This window comes from Rana temporaria, chromosome 1 (genome assembly GCF_905171775.1).
Source record: "Rana temporaria chromosome 1, aRanTem1.1, whole genome shotgun sequence".
Classification (NCBI taxonomy): domain Eukaryota; kingdom Metazoa; phylum Chordata; class Amphibia; order Anura; family Ranidae; genus Rana; species Rana temporaria.
In genome coordinates this window covers 240,996,532-241,020,028 of record NC_053489.1, presented here as the reverse complement: position 1 = coordinate 241,020,028, position 23,497 = coordinate 240,996,532, and the positions used below count along the sequence as shown (strand labels likewise).

General features: G+C 43.7%; 1 protein-coding gene across 1 annotated transcript; it reads left to right on the top strand.

The window, feature by feature from the left end:
• The first annotated feature begins 8 nt into the window (after window positions 1-8).
• On the top strand, window positions 9-13,363 carry ZMAT5 (zinc finger matrin-type 5). Its single transcript, XM_040351960.1, has 5 exons — window positions 9-241; window positions 2,157-2,219; window positions 5,596-5,676; window positions 7,832-7,934; window positions 12,962-13,363. Exons 1-5 carry the CDS (start codon window positions 115-117, stop codon window positions 13,089-13,091), a joined length of 504 nt encoding a protein of 167 aa, XP_040207894.1. The 5' UTR covers window positions 9-114; the 3' UTR covers window positions 13,092-13,363.
• Window positions 13,364-23,497: the final 10,134 nt, after the last annotated feature.

Here is a 23,497-nt window from a genome sequence, read left to right as displayed (position 1 = left end):
AGGTTTGGTTACTGCGCATGCGTGAATAAGTATTTCCTACCTCATTGGTGGGAGGAGCGGGAAGCAGCTGTGTGTTGTGGAAGTGTACATCCGAGGGAGCTGCACACCTCTGTCATGGGAAGGAGGTATTTCTGCGACTATTGTGACCGCTCTTTCCAGGACAATCTACACAACCGTAAGAAACATCTCAATGGAGTGCAACACCAGAAGTGTAAGAAAGTGTGGTATGACCTGTTCAGAGGTGAGAGCCCTGTATATCCATAGTATGACTTGATCAGAGCCATGCACCCTGTATATCCATAGTATGACCTGTTCAGAGGTGAGAGCCCTGTATATCCATAGTATGATCAGGGGTGAGAGCCCTGCACCCTGTATATTCATAATATGACCTGATCAGAGCCCTGCACCCTGTATATTCATAGTATGACCTGATCAGAGCCCTGCACCCTGTATATCCATAGTATGACCTGATCAGAGCCCTGCACCCTGTATATCCATAGTATGACCTGATCAGAGCCCTGCATAGCCATAGTATGACCTGATCAGAGCCCTGCACCCTGTATATCCATAGTATGACCTGATCAGAGCCCTGCACCCTGTATATCCATAGTATGACCTGATCAGAGCCCTGCACCCTGTATATCCATAGTATGACCTGATCAGAGCCCTGCACCCTGTATATCCATAGTATGACCTGATCAGAGCCCTGCACCCTGTATATCCATAGTATGACCTGATCAGAGCCCTGCACCCTGTATATCCATAGTATGACCTGATCAGAGCCCTGCACCCTGTATATCCATAGTATGACCTGATCAGAGCCCTGCATAGCCATAGTATGACCTGATCAGAGCCCTGCACCCTGTATATCCATAGTATGACCTGATCAGAGCCCTGCACCCTGTATATCCATAGTATGACCTGTTCAGAGCCCTGCACCCTGTATATCCATAGTATGACCTGATCAGAGCCCTGCATAGCCATAGTATGACCTGATCAGAGCCCTGCACCCTGTATATCCATAGTATGACCTGATCAGAGCCCTGCACCCTGTATATCCATAGTATGACCTGATCAGAGCCCTGCACCCTGTATATCCATAGTATGACCTGATCAGGGGTGAGAGCCCTGCACATCCATGGTATGACCTGATCAGAGGGGAGAGCCCTGCACCCTGTATATCCATAGTATGACCTGATCAGAGCCCTGCATAGCCATAGTATGACCTGATCAGAGCCCTGCACCCTGTATATCCATAGTATGACCTGATCAGAGCCCTGCACCCTGTATATCCATAGTATGACCTGATCAGGGGTGAGAGCCCTGCACATCCATGGTATGACCTGATCAGAGGGGAGAGCCCTGCACCCTGTATATCCATAGTATGATACACAGGATCTGGAAGATCGCAGCTCTCATTGTAGTAGCTGCTACAGTAATCGCCACCTTCCTCAGTGGTCCCTTAGGCATGAGATATGCATCTTTATATTGTGGCAAGCTGGGTGTACAAGGCTCGTGGGGTGTGTTCAGCCAGATGGCAGATTCCAGCCACACAAGCAAGAATTCCCCCTGCCAGGATATTGTATGCTGACAGCGGAGCCTCTCCTCTCTCACAATACACTGATCAGCACTGCAAGCCGCTGAATGAAGGCGGTTTCCCAGCGGGTCAGTTCAGAAGCCGATCGAATGATTGACTTCTGTCAAACAAAGAGGGCAACAGATAAAATCTCATCCCTGCTGAACCCATCACATTTCCATTCATGCATACCCAGCTGATGTATCCAATAGAAGTGATTCATGGAGTTCAGCTTTAAGAAATGGCAAGTGCATCTGTCACCTGGAGAGGAAGACGGATGGCAAAAAAGTTGTAGGTTCCACCCTTCCCCACAAAAAAGAGCGTTCACACACTTCCTGTCCCTTCCCCCCATCTGTGTATGCACACACTACCTATCCCTATCCTCTCCCCTCCAGTCTGTAACAGAAAAAATATGTTGGGCTTTAAAGTGAAATGGCAGCTTGGTACAGTAAAAGGTTTACATTTCTTTTATGTGTTGGATTGTCTCCAAGATTCTTTATTGCATCCTTTATCTACTTTGTAGTCTCTCCTGTATATTTGATTGGATAAAAAACACTTTCCTGATTGTGTTCTTGTTCAGAGGCTGCTGAAATCCTTGCAGAAGAGGAATGTAAGAAATTATGCAGACGGTTCCTTCAGACGGGTGGGTACTTTGTAAATCCTCATATAAAAAGTAATCTCCTATAGATATCGGACACATTTTGTTTTCTAAAGAGGCAGCAGTTTAAATTGTAAACCTAGCTTTAGGGCTCTTTCACACGTGCGGACCGTATGTCCGCTTTTTATCCATCCGTGTACGGATGAAAAAGGGACATGCATTGGTCCCTATGAGATCGTGGGTGTCAGCTTATGAACATCCGCTGACACCCGATCTCACCCAGTTCCGCAAAGCTCCGATTCTGCAGACGGAGGAAAACCATATTTTTCCATCTGTCTGCAGATCGGATGAACGCGGACAGACAGTCCGTGTTCATCCGATCCCCCCCATAGAGGAGAGCAGAGAAAAGACAGGACGGTCCCTGCACAGTGCGCGGGGACCGCCCTGTCATCCGCCGGCTCGGCGGGGATCAACGGAGGTTCACTGATCCGCCCCGTGTGAAAGAGCCCTTACACAACTCAAGTTTCAGTGGTAATTGGCTCAAATTTGAGCTGTGGGTGGCTGTAGAATATATATGAATATTCTCTCTATATTATGTAACGTATATTGATGAGAAGACTCCCAAGAATGTCCTTTCTAGTATGTAAAAACTCAAAAATGGATTTAAAGCGGTATTCCACCCGCAATTTTTTTTTTTTTTTCTTACAAATGGTGTTGCTGCTGACTTTTAATAAGGACACTTACCAATCCTAGGCGCCTGCGATGTTGTGAGCCCCCCCCCCCCCCCCCCCCGAGGCCGACCCCTCGATCCTGGAAGGTCCCAGCGCCGCCATCCTTACTAAGGGAGACAGGCAGTGAAGTATTGCGGCTTCATTGCCCGTTTTCTACTGCGCATGCGCGACTCTAAATGGGCAGCTGCTCTTTGGGATACACACAGTTCCCATAAGGCAGCATGCTCCATTACCCTGAAGACACCAAGTAGGACGAGGAAGAAGACCTGCTGAGGTGGAGGAAGAGGCAGATTAGGAACTTCCGCATAGCAACCGCCTTTTCTGGCGAGTAAAAATTATTTATTTTTCAAATTTTTTTTGCAGGATTTTTTAGGGTGGAACTCCACTTAATTAATAAACAGTGCACAGTGCCAATGTACAGTGCCTTGCAAAGGTATTCGGCCCCCTTGAACTTTGCGACCTTTTGCCACATTTCAGGCTTCAAACATAAAGATATAAAACTGTAATTTTTTTTGAAGTGGGACACAATCACGAAGTGGAACAAAATTTATTGGATATTTCAAACTTTTTTAACAAATAAAAAACTGAAAAATTGGGCGTGCAAAATTATTCAGCCCCTTACTTTCAGTGCAGCAAACTCTCTCCAGAAGTTCAGTGAGGATCTCTGAATGATCCAATGTTGACCTAAATGACTAATGATGATAAATAGAATCCACCTGTGTGTAATCAAGTCTCTGTATAAATGCACCTGCACTGTGATAGTCTCAGAGGTCCGTTTAAAGCGCAGAGAGCATCATGAAGAACAAGGAACACACCCGGCAGGTCAGAGATACTGTTGTGGAGAAGTTTAAAGCCGGATTTGGATACAAAAAGATTTCCCAAGCTTTAAACATCCCAAGGAGCACTGTGCAAGCGATAATATTGAAATGGGAGTATCAGACCAATGCAAATCTACGAAGACCTGGCCGTCCCTCTAAACTTTCAGCTCATACAAGGAGAAGACTGATCAGAGATGCAGCCAAGAGGCCCATGATCACTCTGGATGAACTGCAGAGATCTACAGCTGAGGTGGGGGACTCTGTCCATAGGACAACAATCAGTCCCTGTATACTGCACAAATCTGGCCTTTATGGAAGAGTGGCAAGAAGAAAGCCATTTCTTAAAGATATCCATAAAAAGTGTTGTTTAAAGTTTGCCACAAGCCACCTGGGAGACACACCAAACATGTGGAAGAAGGTGCTCTGGTCAGATGAAACCAAAATCAAACTTTTTGGCAACAATGCAAAACGTTATGTTTGGCGTAAAAGCAACACAGCTCCTCACCCTGAACACACCATCCCCACTGTCAAACATGGTGGTGGCAGCATCATGGTTTGGGCCTGCTTTTCTTCAGCAGGGACAGGGAAGATGGTTAAAATTGATGGGAAGATGGATGGAGCCAAATACAGGACCATTCTGGAAGAAAACCTGATGGAGTCTGCAGAAGACCTGAGACTGGGATGGAGATTTGTCTTCCAACAAGACAATGATCCAAAACATAATGCAAAATCTACAATGGAATGGTTCACAAATAAACATATCCAGGTGTTAGAATGGCCAAGTCAAAGTCCAGACCTGAATCCAATCGAGAATCTGTGGAAAGAACTGAAAACTGCTGTTCACAAACGCTCTCCATCCAACCTCACTGGGCTCCAGCTGTTTTGCAAGGAGGAATGGGCAAAAATGTCAGTCTCTGATAGAGACATACCCCAAGCGACTTACAGCTGTAATCGCAGCAAAAGGTGGCGCTACAAAGTATTAACTTAAGGTGGCTGAATAATTTTGCACGCCCAATTTCTCAGTTTTTTATTTGTTAAAAAAAGTTTGAAAAATCCAATAAATTTCGTTCCACTTCATGATTGTGTCCCACTTGTTGATTCTTCCAAAAAAATTACAGTTTTAGATCTTTATGTTTGAAGCCTGAAATGTGGCAAAAGGTCGCAAAGTTCAAGGGGGCCGAATACTTTCACAAGGCACTGTGTGTGTGATATATATTTCCCTCATGTCTAGCAGTCTGAACTAAATGTTCTTTTGTCAATTACTTTTACTCCACATAGCCAAAAAAAAACAGATTTTTCTTCAGATCAGAAGCAGGTAGGATTTTGCAACAAAGTTTGTTAAAATACTCGCAATGTACATTAATCACCCAGGGGAAATCGTGTGGTGTGTTTTTTTTTTTGTTTTTTTTTGTTTTTTTTTAAACAAAAGTGGAGTTTCTTTTTAAGTTGTGATTTTTAGCTCACAGTGAACATCCCTAAGAAGTGGGTGGGGTAAAGGAACCCTGGCAGAAACTGTCATTTTATCTGGTGTTTTCATAAAGCTTTTTGCTGTTGTGCTCTGAAGACATAAACAGGCAATAACCAAGCTGCATGTATTATACAGTGGCTAAGCCTTTTATTTTAGAAAAGCTGTTTGCATATCAGCTTTGGGTACCCCCATTGTGTGGGAGCAGGCAGCTAGGCCCTATAAAGGTATGTTTTTGGTACTTGAATGTGCTTGCTAACCAGACTGTTACAGGTTTGCTCTAAGAAGGGACCATTGTAACTTTTTCATAAATAGCATCACATATGATTGTTGGATTGAGTTCTTGGACATTCAGAACTCCTATTTTAAATTTACAGTGTGAAAGCTTACCCTTTTTTATTTTTTAGGTCATTGTGACTTTGGTCCTTCCTGCCGATTTTCACACATGAGTGCACAGGATTTGGGTGAACTAAAGGCTAAAGTGGAAAGTATGAAACCATATGATTTAATTTAAAGTAGTTGTAAACCATATATATACCCAGTGAAGTGACTAGCCTCAGGTGATACACAGAGATTAAACAAGTTCTCCTACATAAGTTGTACATGTTTATCTGCAGCAATTTGTTCTGTACATAAAATGGAATGAAATGATATTTTACGCACTCACAAAGCAGGGGGCGGAGAGATGCAGTTACTCATTGTACAAGAGCTCTGAGAGCTGATTGGGTGGAAGGGACACCCCCCCCCCCCCCTTCACACAACACACAGGAACAGAACTAGTTACCTCCCCTGTCAATTTTTTAGCTATTGGTGTCCTGGCAAACTTACCAAAAGTGACTTGTGTATTAACTCTTTCTATGCCTTTTTTTTTTTTTTCTCACATGTTTAAAAAAAATCATTTTAGGCCTGAAGATTACACAAACCCCCCAAACAGCAGACGCGCTAGAAAATATAATGATGGTAGTTCCAATTTTGTGTCACTTAATGTTACCACAAAGGTCTAGGAAATGCAAAATGTCAGTAAATAATGCACTAAATTGAATTTCCAATTGTTACACCAAGTAGACACCCAACATGTCAAACCTTAAATTTGTGTGAGGCTGTGAAATGGCGACAAACTTCAGTTCCCTATGTTTACTATAGACAACTCTTCAAAATCCACCTATAGGTTTCAGTTTAGTGTTATGAAGGAGGTCTTGTGTTAGAATTATTGTGCCCCTGACACATGCATTTATGTCCGTACGTGCATATATGTAGGGGTAAGGGACCTAAAAATATATGTGTGTGTGTGTGTGTGTGTGTGTGTGTGTGTGTGTGTGTGTGTGTGTGTGTATATAGATTATATATATATATATATATATATATATATATATCTCTCATTTGTTATTCATCACATAGGGGACAAAGTGACGTCATACACATCGCTTTCCAGGTCACAGCAAAAAAGCGCGGATGCTCTACTCCCTCCACCCAAGGGCTCCTGTCATGTCAGTCCCGGGGTCTGCATATTGGCAACCGGAACCCAAAATACATGGCTGGGGTGCCGGTAGTGTGTGGGAGCAATCCAATGCTTTCACCTGACAGGCAGGTGTCTGCCTGTCAGTTTTACACACAATCCGGTGTGTGTGAGAGTGAGAGAAAGCCCCCCCCCACCTATTAGGTCTGTACAATGTATGAAGCCGGCAGCGAAAGGATTACCTAGACAGCAGAGAGAAATGACAGTTGGTGCATTGGAGAGAGACAAGTAATGTTTACTTTCTGTCCCATTGACGGTGATGATTGGATCTAAAAGTGAGAATGCATCTTACTGATGGGGATACAGACAGCAATAATTGTGTTCATCTTTTATAGCGTGGAAAAAAGATGGCAATAAACTGGTCAATGATTATATCTGCATTCCTATTGGGTAAATTTCTACCAGTCTTAGTAGTCACCAAGACAGTGGTTACATGTGACATCTTTACTATTAAAGACGACCTCCATTTAAATACACAGTAGGGACCAATTTTAACCGCTAAAATTGTATTTATGTGCATGTGGTATTGAGGTTTGCACAGCCAGGCTTGACTTTGCTTATATGTAGGGAATAAAATGGTTTTCTTTCTCTATCCCCAACCTTCTGACTGGGCAGTGACAGAGTAACAAACCAAGGAGGTCCTCCCTCTGCTTACTGTGCTGTTGTGCCACAGTCAGCATTTTACCAGTCAATACATTTGCATGCAGCACACCTAATTGTCTCCTTCCCCTAGTCTCAGTGTGGATGTTTATGGATCACAAAAGGTTTATACAAGGTTAATTCAGCTACTAGCACTGGTTGCATTAAACAATCAGCTTTAATACAGAGCTGCACCAGTTTCTTTAAGATTTACCCAGAGATCAACTTTAATAATGTGCTGAGATGACACAAGAATTTTAAAATGCCCCATTATTCGATTTTGAAAATGTTTTAAGCATGCCCAACAGGTGTGTTTTTTTTTTTTTTTTTTTTTTTTTTTTCTCTAGTTTAAAGAAAATACACCCAATTTTATATATATTTCTTTCACTGCTAACAGTAATGCACAAATGGTAATTAGGATATGTATTGTTTAAGATTTTAAACTAGATTTTTTTTTTTTTTTTCCCAACAATATATTCCCTTTATAGCGGAGAGAAAGCTGAAGGAGGAGAAAAACCGACAGATCCCTCCTTGCAGGGTTGATGCTTGGCTTAAAGAGAGAGCAGAGAAAGAAAGCGCTCACAGTGAAAGGTGAGTCCAGCAGAGGGCGCTAATGAAGCACCGAGAAAGGATGCACACTTTACTCAACATACAAGTGGTATATGGACTTCTCGGGAAAGCACTGGCAATGGTTATGTGCCAATTTCAGTAACCCATTGTTGCTTAAAGATGGCACCCCAGCAAGAGTTCAGTTACAATTGATTGCTACTGGTAAATATTACCAGCAATGGGTTACTTTTTAAATAACTGTTTTAATTCATCTGACTATGTTTAAATGGTAATATTTTAACCACTTTAATACAGGGCACTTTCACCCCCTTCCTGCCCAGGCCAATGTTCAGCTTTCAGTGTCATGCAATGCTGTATGGAATTTTTTTTTCTTTTTTTGGGAGACCGATCTTTCTTTTGGCGGTATTTAACCACTTACCGACTGCCCACTACAGATATACTGCGGCAGGACGGGCTGCTCTGTGCCAGATCACGTATCTAGTAAGTGATCTGACACTTCCGGGTTAGGGCTGGGCACGCCACGGCAACCCGAATGCACTGTGATTATACACAGTGGGAGCCCAGCGGCGTGTACCGCAGACTCGATGTTCGTCGGCACCCGCCGATTACAAAGGACACCAGCAGAATGACAATCTCCCTATGTAAACAAGGCAGATTGTCATTCTGTCAGAAGGGAAGGCATTGATCCTGTGTTTCTGCAAAGCAGGAACACAGATCTTTGCTTTCCCCTAGTCAAAGCACCTCCCCCACAGTGAATAAGCAAACCTAGGTACACAGTTAATTCTTTGATGGCCCCTGATGTTAACCCCTTCCCAGCCAGTCTTGAGTACAGTGATCACTGTATTGGTGTCACTGGTCCCCCAAAAATGTCGGTGTCTGATTTTGTCCTCCGCAATATTGCAGTCTCGCTATAAGTCGCTGATCGCAGCCATTACCAGTAAAAAAAGAGAGACATAGTTTGAAGATGCTATAACTTTTGCGCAAACTAATCAATATACACATATTGGGATTACATTTTTCTTGGGCATGTTTTTATAGCGGAAAGTTATTTTATTTTTTTCAAAATTGTCGGTCAATTTTTTTATTTTTTTGTTTATAGTGCAAAAAATAAAAACTGCAGAGGTGATAAAATACCACCAAAAGAAAGTTCTATTTGTGGAGGGGGGGGAAAAAGTAAACATTTTTTATTTGGGTGCAATGTTGCATGACCGCGCAATTGTCAGTTAAAATAACGCAGTGCCGTATCGCAAAAAAAAGGTCTGCTCATGAAGGGCGGGTAAATCTTCCAGTCGTTAGTCCCCACTGTTTTTTGTTCTGGTCAGGAAGTGGTTACATTGTAGCCTGGAATTAATTGTGCATGATTTCAAATGCTAGGACAATTTTTATTGCAAACGTGTTTTGTTGAGTCAGATACCCATAGGCATATGTTGAGAGACAGACGCCTGATTTAGCCAGTCACTGGCTAAATAAATAATCAAAATTAGCCAAGGAGGTTAGACAACCTGTGTCCATTGTGATTTGTCTCTCTAAGATAAGCCACTACATCTAATCATTAGATTTGCCGTTGGATCTGCTATTCAAATAAACAGGGGTGGTTAGTGGAAAAGAACTTTCCCCTTTTATTTTGTACTCACCACTAAATGTTGGCGTCTAAGACTCTTCCCTTAGGCTGGGTTCACACCAGTCCAGTGCGAATTCCAGCTCTGTTTTCCCTGTAAAGAGTAAAAGCAGCTGTTCAGCAGTTCCTCTCCATTGTAGCTGCGGAACAGCTGAGCAGGGAGAGGGGGAGGTGTAGTGAGGAGGGGGAGAAAATTCATGTTCACAACGGAACGCATCTGCGAATCGGATGCGTTTGCATAGAAGATAATGGGCCTGAATTCGCACCTGAGCCACACCGCACTGCCTAGAAAACTCACACATTTTTTGGGCAATGTGGAGTGCGAATTCACCGCAAATATGTGAACCAGCCTCATTCAAATAAATGTATTTTAAAATGTCCTGCGAATTGGATGCGGTGTAAACCGCATTCAATTCGCATGGGTGTGAACCCAGCCTTGCACTCATGGGAGTCCTTTTATGTGTTTGCTGTGCTAAGTTCTTTCATTGACTCCTTTTGCCAGAGAGGCCAGTCCATTTCCTGAAACGCAGCCATCCAGAGGATTATCCATTAAAGGCTGTTTTCATTAGACCATCTTTTGTTGCAGTGAAGACTGGTGGTTTGGGCTTTACAATAAGAATCAAAAGTCTGCTTTAAATTCTGATTAAGCAAGAAGTAGTTGTTTAACACTGCCCCTTGGTGAAGAGGTTCGTGCCAAATCATTTCAATTAACACAAGAGTCAGTTAATGCACATTCTAGATAAAGCTCTGCTTTCATCAGTCACAGTAAATGGAGAGCTGTGCCTGCCTAAGAATCACCGGGTCGGGAAGCGCGGTGTCATGTAGATTTATTGAATTCTGTGGCTGTGCTGAAGAGCTCAGTTGGTAATCGGTAAAATTGGATAAACCCTGCATATTCTCATCCGTTTACTTTTATATGGAATTTATTTCCTGACATTGTCTGCAGACACATTACTTCCATACTAACTTTACCCAAAAGTTCTGTTAGTTTAGACATCTTGATATAACTGAATGATGGAAAAATTGCATTGGCTTAAATTTGGTGCATTTTTTGGGACTTGGGACACCAAGGTGTTAATTTTTACAAAAATGGGAGAGTGTCAAATCTGGTGCAGCTCTACAAAAACAAAACAAAACAATCAACTCCCAGTTTTATTTGTTGAAGTTGGAAGCTGATTAAAGCGGAGGTCCACACAAAAATTTTAAATGGAACCTCCGCTGTCCAGATTCCCCCCCCCCTCTGGCGTTGCATTTGGCACCTTTCAGGGGGGAGCAGATACCTGTCTAAGACAGGTATTTGCACCCACTTCCGGGCATAGATGGCTGCATTATCTGTGGGTATCTACGCCACGTCCGGCGTTCCCCCCCCCCCCCTGCTGTCTTCTGGGAAACGCACATGCACAGTAGGGAAACAGGAAGTGAAGCCGCAAGGCTTCACTTCCTGATCCCCTTACCGAAGATGGCGGTGGCAGTATCTGAGAGCATCTGAGTATCTGAGTATCTGAGAGCCGAGCGGTAAACCGAAATTGCGGACGCGCTGGACAGGTAAGTGTCCTTATTTTAAAAGTCAGTAGCTGCTGATGTGAAAAAAAAAAAAAAAAAAAAATCAACGGACCTCCTCTTTAAAGCGGGGGTTCACCCTTAGAGGGCACTTTTCCCCCTTAGATTCCTGCTCGTTTTTACTAGGGGAATCGGCTATTTATTTTAAAATATGTGCAGTACTTACCCGTTTACGAGATGCATCCTCTCCGTCGCTTCCGGGTATGGGCTTCGGGAATGGGCGTTCCTTCTTGATTGACAGGCTTCCGAGAGGCTTCCGACGGTCGCATCCATCGCGTCACGATTTTCCGAAAGAAGCCGAACGTCGGTGCGCAGGCGCAGTATAGAGCCGCACCGACGTTCGGCTTCTTTCGGCTACGAGTGACGCGATGGATGCGACCGTCGGAAGCCTCTCGGAAGACTGTCAATCAAGAAGGAACGCCCGCTCCCGAAGACCCATACCCGGAAGCGACGGAAGAAGATGCAGCTCGAAAACGGGTAAGTACGGCTCATATTTTAATACAAATGGCTGATTCCCCTAGACCGAACGAGCAGGAAGCTAAGGGGAGAATTTTTTTTTTTTTTACAAATGGGTGAACTACCTTGCACAGCTGCATTCGATTTTGCACTCTCCGGTTATAGTAAATGAACCCCCCGATTTCTCAATCTCGGCTGATGTGTAGAAACTTTTCTGGTGTATGTAACCCTATTTTTTTTTTTTTTTTTGCATAGGCTACATTATAATTATGAACTGCTTAGCATGTGCTCTTTGTAACAAAAAAAAAACGTGCCTCAACCCAAATAAATCTGTCAAAATGAACTATGAAGTATGTCTGATGCATCTCTTGCCCTAGGTTCACACCTGTGTGTTTTGCAGTTTGTGGAAATGCACTACAGTCCATTTAACATGGCTTCCTATGGTACAAGTTCACATCCATGTGTTTTGCGGCCGGTGCATTTTTGGAAAGGGTCGGGAACTTTTTTCCATGTTTTGCATGTAACAGATGTCAATGGAATCGCACCAGAAATGCAAGTGTTTTTGATGCTATTTTTTGATGTGCTTTGCGTTTTTTATTTTAATGCTGTATATAGCTGGTTCCTAAGCATGGGACTGGGAAGCCGGCTGCTGCGTTCTTAACAACTGGTGAGTCTTTAAAAAAAAAAAAAAAAAAAAGCAGGCGTGGGGTCCCCCCCCCCAGGTCCATATCAAACCCTTATCCGAGCATGCAGGTCAGGATAGGGAGGGGACAAGCGAGCAAGCTTCCCCCCCCCCCCCTTTCTGATCCATACCAGGCTGCATGCCCTCAACATGGGAAGAATGGGTGCCCCCCCACAGCACCTTGCCCCCATGTTGATAGGGACAAGGGCCTTTTCCTGACATCCCTGTCCGGTGGTTTTCAAAATATGGCCCTAGGATCCCCCCCATGTGAATAGGTATCGGGTACATCGTACCCCTACCCATTCACCCCAAATGGCAGTATAATGTAAAAAAAAGTCCTTTTTGACAAGTCTCCCCGAGCAGTCTTCTCCCACTGCTGTCTCTTCCTGGTGCTGTCTTCTTCTGTCTTCTTGTGCTATCTTCCTCTGCCGCTGTCTTCTTCTTTGCGGCGAGAAAGAAGATGGCACACAAAGACAGGGGAGAAGGTGGCGACAGGAAAAGACAGCAGTGGGAGGGACTGCGGTGGGAGAAGATAGGCCAGAGCTGGCACTTTAAAAAAAAAACTGACTCTTGTGTTTTAAACGAGGGGTTTAAGAATGCAAAATGCCCTGAAAAACATGCCTGTAAAAACGCATCAAGCGCAGCCACATAGATGTGAACCTAGACTTCGGTGCTTGTGAGATTAAAAGATCTCACAACTGACTTTTTTTTTTTTTTTTTTCCCCTCTTCAGTTCCTCTGCATCAGAACGTCCCATCTACCGTCTGCCACCCGGTTGGCCACCGCTTTGTGAGCTGCCACCATCACTCCATCCCCCCACACCCGCAGACTGGAGTGAATCCGAGGATTTGGAGTGGGGCTGATGTTGAGGAGCCACCTGCAAACCTTGAAAGAAGAGTAGAATATTACTACGGATACACTTTCAATGAAAGCTATTTTGCAAATAATATTTTTATATTGAAACCCCTATTGTTATTCATAAATAGACCCCTCCCAGAAGATGTTACAAGCCTAAAGTGTGGGATCAACTTTTTTGTGAACTGACAAATCCTAACCATTTTATTTATTTAGAACTGCTTCTGTATAGCACAGCAGCATCACCAATAAATGAGAAAAATGCAGCCATTCAAACGTGCCTTGGAAATTTAGTGTGACATTATTTAAAAAAATAAGTGTGTGTGGGTGATAGAGATTTTTTGTAAATATCATATATTTTCATGTGACAACACTGAAGAAATTACACTTTTCTACAATGTAAAGTAATGAGTGTACAGCTTGTATAACAGTGCACATGTGGTGTACCCTCAAAATAATTCAACACACAGCCATTAATGTCTAAACAGCTGACAACAAAAGTGAGTACACCGCTAAATGAAAATGTCCAAATTGGTCCCAAAATTTTGTGTGGCCACCATTATTTTCCAACACTGCCTTCACCCTCTTGGACATGGAGTTCACCCGAGATTCACAGGTTGCCACTGGAGTCCTCTTCCACTCCTCCATGATGACATCACAGAGCTGGTGGATGTTGGAGACCTTGCGCTCCTCCACCTTCCTTTTGAGGATTCCCCACAGATGCTTAATAGGGTTTAGATCTGGAGACATGCTTGGTTAGTCCATCACCTTTACCCGCAGTTTCTTTAGCAAGGCAGTGGTCGTCTTGGGGGTATGTTTGGGGTCGTTATCATATTGGCATACTGCCCTGCGGCCCAGTCGCCAAAGGGAGGAGATTATGATCTGCTTCAGTATGTCACAGCATTCATTGTCCCTTAATGAACTGTAGCTCCCCAGTGCTGGCAGCACTCATGCAGCCCCAGACCATGACACTCCCAACACCATGCATGACTGTAGGCAAGACACGCTTGTCTTTTTGTACTCATCGGACCACAGGACATGGTTCCCGTAATACATGTCCTTAGTCTGCTTGTCTTCAGCAAACTGTGGGCATCATCTTTAGAAGAGCCTTCCTTCTGGGACTACAGCATTGCAGACCTATTTGATACAATGTGTGGCACATGGTCTGAGCACTTACAGGCTGACCCTCACCCCTTCAACCCCTGCAGCAATGCTGGCAGCACTCATATGTCTATTTCCCAAAGACAACCTTCTGGATGTGATGCTGAGCACGTGCACTCAACTACTTTGGTCGACCTTGACGAGCCCTGTTCTGAGTAGAGCCTGTCCTGTTAAGCCGCTGTATCACCGAGCTGCAGCTACGTTTTGGAGTCTTGCCAATCATCTTATAGCCTAGGCCATCTTTATGTAGAGCATCAATTATTTTTTTCAGATGCTCAGAAAGTTCTTTGCCATGAGGTGCCATGTTGAAGTTCCAGTGACCAGTATGAGAGTGAAGCGATGACACCAATTTAACACACCTGCTCCCCATTCACACCTGAGACCTTGTAACACTAATGATTCACATGACACCGGAGAGGGAAAATTGCTAATTGGGCCCAATTTGGACATTTTCAGTTGGGGGCACATTTTCTTTCGTTGCCAGTGGTTTAGACATTAATGGGTGTGTGTGAGTGATTTTGAGGGGACAGCAAATTTACACTGTTCTACAAGCTGTACACTCACTACTTTACATTGTAACAAAGTGCCATTTCTTCAGTGTTGTCACATGAAAAGATATAATAAAATATTTACAAAAATGTGAGGGGTGTACTTACTTTTGTGAAATACAGTTGTGGTCATAATTTTACATACCCTGGCAGAATTTGTGATTTCTTGGCCATTTTTCAGAGAATATGAATGACAAAAAAAAATATTTCACTCTTGGTTAATGTTATGCTGAAGCCATTTATTAGCCATCAACTGTGTTTACTCTTTTTAACCGGTTAACGCCTGCCCACTGTATATATACGTCCTCTTTTTAAAGATGGATATCTCGGTAACGGCAGCAGCTGCTGCCACAACCGAGGTATCCAACTCTTCTGTGGGCGGGCGTGTAAACGATAACGGTGGTCTCCGCGGCGGATTCGCCGCGAGATCGCCGTTATCGGTGGTGGGAGAGGGCCCCCCCTCCCGCCGCTCTTCCGCTTACCAGAGCCGTCAGTAGCAGCGGAGGAGATCGGGTGCTGCTGCCTGCTGTGTGAGGACTCGACTGAGGGCAAGATGGCCCCCACCCGTCCTCATAGCTTTGCTGGGCAGAAGTGACATCAAAACGTCAGTCCCGCCCAGCGTCTTAAAGAGACAATTTTTTTTTTTTTTTAGGTCTTTTTGACCACAGATCTCATATTTAAGAGGACCTGTCATGCTTTTTTCTATTACAAGGGATGTTTACATTCCGTGTAATAGGAATAAAAGTGATAAAAAAAATTTTTATTTCAGTGTAAAAAATTATAAAATAAGAAAACCAAAAAAAATGTTTTTAAAGCGTCCCGACGAGCTTGCGCGCAGAAGCGAACGCATACGCGAGTAGCGCCCGCATATGAAAACGGTGTTCAAACCACACAAGTGAGGTATCGCCGCGATCGTTAGAGCGAGAGCAATAATTCTAGCCCTAGACCTACTCTGTAGCTCAAAAAATGCAACCTATAGAATTTTTTAAACGTCGCCTATCGAGATTTTTAAGGGTAAAAGTTTGATGCCACGAGCGGGCGCAATTTTAAAGCGTGACATGTTGGGTATCATTTTACTCGGCGTAACATTATCTTTCACAATATATAGAAAAATTGGGCTAAATTTATTGTTGTCTTATTTTTTAATTAAAAAAAGTGATTTTTTTCCAAAAAAAAGTGTGCTTGTAAGACCGCTGCGCAAATACGGTGTGATAAAAAGTATTGCGATGACCGTCATTTTATTCTCTAGGGTGTTAGAAAAAAATTATATATAATGTTTGGGGGTTTTAAGCAATTTTCTAGCAAAAAAAAATGTTTTAGTCTTGTAAACGCCGAATCTGAAAAACAGGCTTGGGGCTTAAGTGGTTAAATCATAATGGCAACAGAAACTACCCAAATGACCCTGATCAAAAGTTTACATACCCCAGTTCTTAATACCATGTATTGCCCTCTTTAACATCAATGACAGCTTGAAGTCTTTTGTGGTATTTGTGGATGAGGCTCTTCATCTTCTCAGATGGTAAAGCTGCACATTCCTCTTGGCAAAAAGCCTCCCAGTTCCTGTAAATTTCTTGGGCTGTCTTGCATGAACTGCACGTTTGAGATCTCCTCAGAGTGGTTCAATGATATTGAGGTCAGGAGACTGAGGTGGCCACTCCAGAACCTTCACCAATGACCGGTCGACTTGGCCTTGTGTTTTGGATCATTGTCATGTTGGAATGTCCAAGTACATCCCATGCGCAGCTTCCTGGCTGATGAATGCAAATGTTCCTCCAGTATTTTTTGATAACATACTGCATTCATCTTGCCATCGTTTTTGACCAAATTTCCTCTGCCTTAGTAGCTCACACCCCCCCCCCCCCAAAACATCAACTATCCACCTCCGTGTTTCACAGTAGGAATGGTGTACCTTTCATCATAGGCCTTGTTAACTCCCCTCCAAATGTAGCGTTTATGGTTGTGGCTAAAAAATTATTTGGTCTCGTCACTCCAAATGACTGTGCCAGAAGGTTCGAGGCTTGTCTCTGTACTGTTTGGCGTATTGTAAGCGGGATACTTTACTACGCAAATGCCAATGTCTTTCTTATGGCAACTCGACCATGCAGCCCGTCTATCTTCAAGTGCCTCCTTATTGTGCATCCTGAAACAGCCACACCACATGTTTTCAGAGAGTCCTGTATTTCAGCTGAAGTTATTTGTGGGTTTTTCTTTGCATCCTGAACAATTTTCCTGGCAGTTGTGACTGAAATTTTAGTTGGTCTTCCTGACTGTGGTTTATTTTTAACAGAACCCCTAATTTTCCACTTCTTGATTAGAGTTTGAACACTGCTGATTGGCATTATCAATTCCTTGGATATCTTTTTATAACCCTTTCCTGTTTTATACAGTTCAACTACCTTTTCCCGCAGATTCTTTGACAATCCTTTTGCTTTCCCCATGACTCAGAATCCAGAAACGTTCGTGCAGCACTGGATGAAAGATGCAAGGGTCTGGAGTCCAGAAACTCATTGACCTTTTATACACACACACACACACTTATTACACGCAAACGGATCACAGGTCGCTTCTTCAGGAGGATCTATGAAATATATACAAAATGTACAGTAAAGAACAAGCATATTGGAAAAATATATAAAGCATGGAAAAAACAACAAAAGCAGTGCTGTGTCCCTTGGACACAGCACTGCTTTTGTTGTTTTTTCCATGCTTTATATATTTTTCCAATATCCTTGTTCTTTACTGTACATTTTGTATATATTTCATAGATCCTCCTGAAGAAGCGGTATTTCCGCGAAACCGGATCAAGGTTGCTGGCTGGCTACACTCATTAGACCTTTATGGTTTTGTTCACCACATTACTTGATCTGATTGTGGGGCCTGTCCCTAATGTTTTTATATGTATACTGTTTTATGTGAATAAATTATTTTTATATTATTTGATGTTTCCTATCCGTGCCTCGAAAGTCCCAACCAAAATATTTTTTGACTTGTGATATTTTATGCCAATCAGGCCCCAAGCAGCCTTTTGTCTTTATTCACTTGGTTTCATCCTCCTTATCTGCACTTTCTTCAGTTCCCTGATACTTTTTTTTTTTTTTTAGAACTGGTGCCTAAAACTAAACTGCATATTCCAGATGAGGTCTTGCTAATGATTTGTACAGGGGCACAATGATCTCTCTCTCTCTGGAGTCCATACCTCTCTTAATACAAGAAAGGACTTTGCTCGCTTTGGAAATCGCAGCTTGGCATTGCATACTATTATTAGGCTTATGATCTACCAAAACCCTCAGATCCTTCTCCACTATGGATCTCCCCAGTTGTACTCCCCTTAGTATGTATGATGCATGCATATTCTTAGCCCCCAAGTGCATAACTTTACATTTATCAACATTAAACCTCATCTGCCACTTAGACAGAGCATTGAGGTCGGCTTGTAAATTTTAAAGACATTATTCCACTGCATAGCTTGGTGTCATCTGCACAGACAGAAATGTTACTTTTAATCCCAGACCCAATATAATTTATAAATGTATTAACAAGTAAGGGCCCCAGCACTGAACCTTGGGGTACACCACTGATATGCACCTGAGACCATTCATGAATCATTATCCCCTACTCAGTCTTTTTTAGCCAGTTTTCTCTCCATTTACAAACAGATCTTTCCAAGCCTGGAAACCTGGGGCCCTCCAGCTGTTGTGGAACTACATTTCCCATGAGGCATTGCAAGGCTGGCAGTTACAATTATTCCCAGAGGCACGATGGGACTTGTAGTTCTGCAACAGCTGGAGGGGCCCAGGTTGCCTACCCCTGCTGTAGACTTTACCTTACAAATTAGCCATGTGTGGGGAACTGTGTCAAATGCTTTTGCAAAATCCAAGTATACCACGTCCACCGCCACGCCTCTATCCAAGGATTTACTTACCTCTTCATAAAAAGAAATCAGATTTGTCTGACAACTTCTGTCTTTCATGAATTCATGCTGTCTGTTGCTTAAAATATTTTTATCCAACAAGAACTCATCTAGGTGGTCTTTTATTAAACTCTACAGTATCTTCCTGATTATAGAAGTTAAACTAACAGGTCTATAGTTGCTTGGTTCCCTTTTTAAATATAGGCACCACATTGGCCCTGCGCCAATCCAGTGGTACTATTCCCGTCATTAACGAGTCCCTAAAAATTAGAACAATGGTTTGAAATGATAGAGCTCAATTCTTTTAGGATTTGTGGGTGGATGCCATTGGGTCCAGGTGCTTTATCCACCTTTATTCTGTCTAAATATTTGTGGACCAAATAAAATACTATGGTAACCAGGGCTGCTGTTAGAAATCATGGGGCCCCGTACAACTTACCTGTCAGGCCCCCCCCCCCCAGAAATAACAAATCACTAAAATGCCATGGGGGCGTGGCCTAGCCAGCAGGGATGATGGACGCTTAGTCTAAGAGCTCCTGTCACCTCAGAAAAGCACATTGGCTTTAGTGACAGTTAAAAACATTTTTTCTAGCAGGAAAACGCCTGGCCAGCTGGAGACACCCTTCCTGCCTGCAGTTGAACTCCCAAAATAAAAATAAAAACGCCGTCTGAGGCCGCCGGGGACGGATTTCCTGGACCGGGGGAAGTGACCTAGGAAAGACCGCGGCTTCGGCCTAGTCTCGGAGCGGCGGCCATTTTGGCCCTCTCGGCGACGGCTTCCCATACTCATTTCTGACCCACCGTGCTCTTTAACACCCCACCGCTGCCTGGACCGGGGACCGGACAGCTCGGGGACACGACCGAAGCACACTACACCCCTCAAACACCGCCTGAAAGGCCGCAAACCTGGCCCTCACCCGGAGTCGGCGGCCATCTTGGTCCTCTAAGTGAAGGCCCCCGGCGGAGATAGCTGCTCCCCCCTGCCTCTCTACACCTCACCACATCCTGGACCGGGGACTAATCGGCCTGTGGACACCACTGGGGTTCCCTATACCAGGTAATACCTGCCTGTAGTGCTGCGGTGTCAGGCCTACACCCAGTGTCGGCGGCCATCTTGGTCCTCCCTGGGTGGGCTCCAGGCGACCACATCTGTCTCCCCCTGATTCCCAACACCCCACAACCGCTTGAATTGGGGACCGAGTTGCCTGGGGACAACATAGAAATACACAGCCCCCTGGGAAAGGAAAAAAAAAAAAAAAAGCAACAAAAAAAAAAAGGGGGAAGGGAAAAAGAAAAGAAAAAAAAGAGAAACTGTCTGTTGGACCGCAAACCCGGCCTGTGCCCTGCATCTGTAGCTATATTGGTCCTCCCTGAGCTACCCATCTGCTCCCAATTCCTGCTCCTCCGGACCCCCCAACAAGCCACCAGATTCAGCAAAGACCGAAAGACCGGGGAACAACATTGCTGCTGTATGTTGTGCCCGGATTAAACGTCGGAAAGGCCCGTAAAGTCTGTCAGACCTCCGGCTCGGCAACCATTTTGGTCCACCTAGAGGTGGCCTGCAGCACTTTCGTCTAAATTGTCTTATCTCCTTACTTTACTGCAATATACTCGCTTACAGCCTACTGTCAGGAGTGACTGAAGTACATAAGGCACAAACTGCCCAGGATACCTCTTTCAGGTGCCGGTTAGTATGGGAACTTCATCCCGCCGTTCCTCGGCCTTGCGTTCCCGGTCTCCCAGAGAAAACACTGGAGTTGCAGGGCACAATACCATGGACCCAGCCCCACACTCCCCGAGGGAACACGGCACCCATCCACCGGGGCTCTACCCAGAGCTCACTCCAGACTTCCTCACAAACACCCACGACATCGTGCTGACCGCTCCGGGACCAGAGATACCCCCTCAAATGATTAGGGGTATGGCGGAAACCGGGAGTGCTGGATTGCCACAGATTAATATATTGGACTTAAGAGCAGTGGCGGCAGACATCAAGGACACTCTTGCTGCTGCAATAGCTGAACTCCGCATAGACCTGCGCTCCCTCTCTGACAGGGTATCAGCCACTGAACAGATAACGGATGAACATGAAGTAATTCTTCAAAAATCTACCAGAAAGATAGATGACCATACCCTCCAGCTGAGGGAAGTCAACCGACAGCTGGAAGATTTAGACAACAGAGGCCGACGCCGGAATCTTCGTGTGAGGGGAGTGCCGGAGGTAATTGAGGGCGACCAGATCCAAAGAGAAGTCACTACCCTGTTCAACTCTATTATAGGTAAACCCCCTCAAACCTTTATTGATTTTGAGAGAATACACCGTGCCCTGCGCCCAAGGGGTAGAGATACAGATCCCCCTAGGGACATAATATGTTGCATGTCAGACTTCAAACTAAAAGAAGAAATTCTGATCAAAGCCAGGGGACAGAGATTGCATTGTGGTGAAACCCCGGTCCAGCTGTACCAAGATCTTTCAGGAATCACCCTACAACATAGGCGTGATCTTAAACCACTGTTGGAGGCCTTGCGATCAAGAGACATTAGGTATAAATGGAAATTTCCGTTCTGTCTGGCAGCTTCTAAACAAGGCCGCAATGCATCTCTGAGAGTGCCGGAAGACCTGCCCAGATTTTGTGAAACACTTGGTTTGCCTCCGATCTCAGTGCCTGATTGGTATGCACCCTACCGACGGTCAGTTGGGAGAAGGGGGAAACCACCTGAGACACCCATGGAAACCCAAGCTACCAGGTTTCGCAGGATGAGATCCCCCTCCAACTCAAGACTCCCCCAGAACTCCCCTGGGGCAAGAAGAGAGCAAGACCACATGACCCCACCGGAGGCCAGAAGGGCCAGAAGAGATCACAATGAGTGAACGGCTTGTCATATGTATATGTCGTCTAATGGACCTTGAACGTTTCACCAATTCCTGATTGATGTGTTTTCTTTCTTAATTTTTCGGAGTGCTCAAGAAAAAAGTTTTTTAAACAAGAATAACTCTCTCCTAAGTCCCAGATACTGAGAACTACTTTTCCCTCTCACCTTTAGGACATAAAGCGATTTGTTCTCCACTATGGTGTCATCGCCGACTGATGTCCCTCGGCTTGAACGTATAGACTTCCCTCTATGGTTAATAGCGGAAACATTTTAACCTCAGAAACTGTTCTATGGGCACCCAAAACGCACTTTGACCAAAGAACAATGAATCTATCATCTCGCCCTATACTGAGGGATACCCATTTTCCCCTGTTCAACCCTGGTAAAACTCCACCAGTTAATGTTGGATGATCACAGAGACCGATAACCCTGGAGTCGGTTTTCAGATACTGGTCTTACCGGAAAATTCTCTGATCATCATTTCACCTGGACAGTATGATCCTAATACTCTGGTCCAAACCTAATACCTATCATAGTTAAGTCCCCACACTTGGGACAATTTAACACCATAGTCTCTCTAACCTCTCCCCTCTCCTGTATAACTTTGAAGGGACCTCGACATCCATGAGTACTCACGGTAGCAGGTAAAAGGCCTTGACCGGTCTTGTTGGCAGCACACCCATGCTACTTATACTCTTCCCGGACGGGAAGTTGCTTAGCAATATTGGTCAAGGCCCAGCAAAAAGGAATAATAACAATTTAATAGTGAATCTATATTGCTTTCTAATAGTTGAACAGTTTTTTCTTTATTCTGCTTTATCATACAGTAAGAAGTAATACGTTTTTTCTCTGAATTGAATTTAGGCATGTGCAAAAGGGAAAGTTTCGTTTCGTTTCGTTTTAATTCGTTATTTAATTAATTTCGTTAAGTTAGGTTCGTTACATGTGTTAAATTCGTTTTCGACCGAATTTCGAAAAATCCGGTCGAATTAGAAAATTCTCTCTTCGAATATAATTTCGAAATTCGATCGGAATTCGAAAAAAAAATAAAAATAATTTTTTTCGAATTCCAAATCGAAAACCCGCGGACGAAATTCGATCGGAATTAAAAAAAAAAAAAATATTTTTTTTTTCGAATTCCAAATCGAAAACCCGCAGACGAAATTCGATCGGAATTCCAAAAAAAAAAAAAAAAATGTTTTTTCCGAATTCCAAATCGAAAACCCGCGGACGAAATTCGATCGGAATTCCAAAAAAAAAATAATAATTTTTTCGAATTCCAAATCGAAAACCCACGGACGAAATTCGATCGGAATTCGAAAAAAAAAAACCTTCGAATTCGGAATGGAAAACATTCGTTCGGATTCGGTAAATTCATTAATATTGCAATTCGGGAAATTCGTATGCATCCGAATGTCCGAATAATGAAAAATTCGTCCGAATTTCGATTCGGAACGAAACGAAATGCACATGCCTAGAATTGATAGAAATGTAAGATTCACACTGAGAGATCTTTTACTATTCTAAATTTTACCAGTTCTTATGATCCACTTTAGGTCAACTAACAAAATTGACACCTGTATGCATTTTTTATATGCACTCTGTCTCCTCTCAGTCTGAATCTATTCTGGGGTGATATGGCAATATTTTGGTTATATTTACTTGTTTTGTTTAGAATCCTAGTTATAGACTCATAGGTAAAACTTTATTAACAACATTTTGCCTTCTTGTGCTGGCTCTGGTTAACCCCACAACAGTGGTGTGCTGGGGCTTCTGGGACTTGGGTGAGGTCCTGGGGGTCTGGTACCCACTGTACCCTTCCGATTGTCCTTTGTAAATAGAAAGTGAGTGGACTTATCTCCACCACTTAATCGGTAACTATAATTTACTGGCTGTTTGGCGTACTTTAACAACATTACCC

Bases quoted from the DNA above. Each gene is read 5' to 3' on its own strand.
- ZMAT5 (XM_040351960.1), top strand. From the start codon at position 115: ATGGGAAGGAGGTATTTCTGCGACTATTGTGACCGCTCTTTCCAGGAC. The intron at 242-2,156 runs GTGAGAGCCCTG...GTTCTTGTTCAG, and splicing joins GTGGTATGACCTGTTCAGAG to AGGCTGCTGAAATCCTTGCA. The intron at 2,220-5,595 runs GTGGGTACTTTG...TTTATTTTTTAG, and splicing joins CAGACGGTTCCTTCAGACGG to GTCATTGTGACTTTGGTCCT.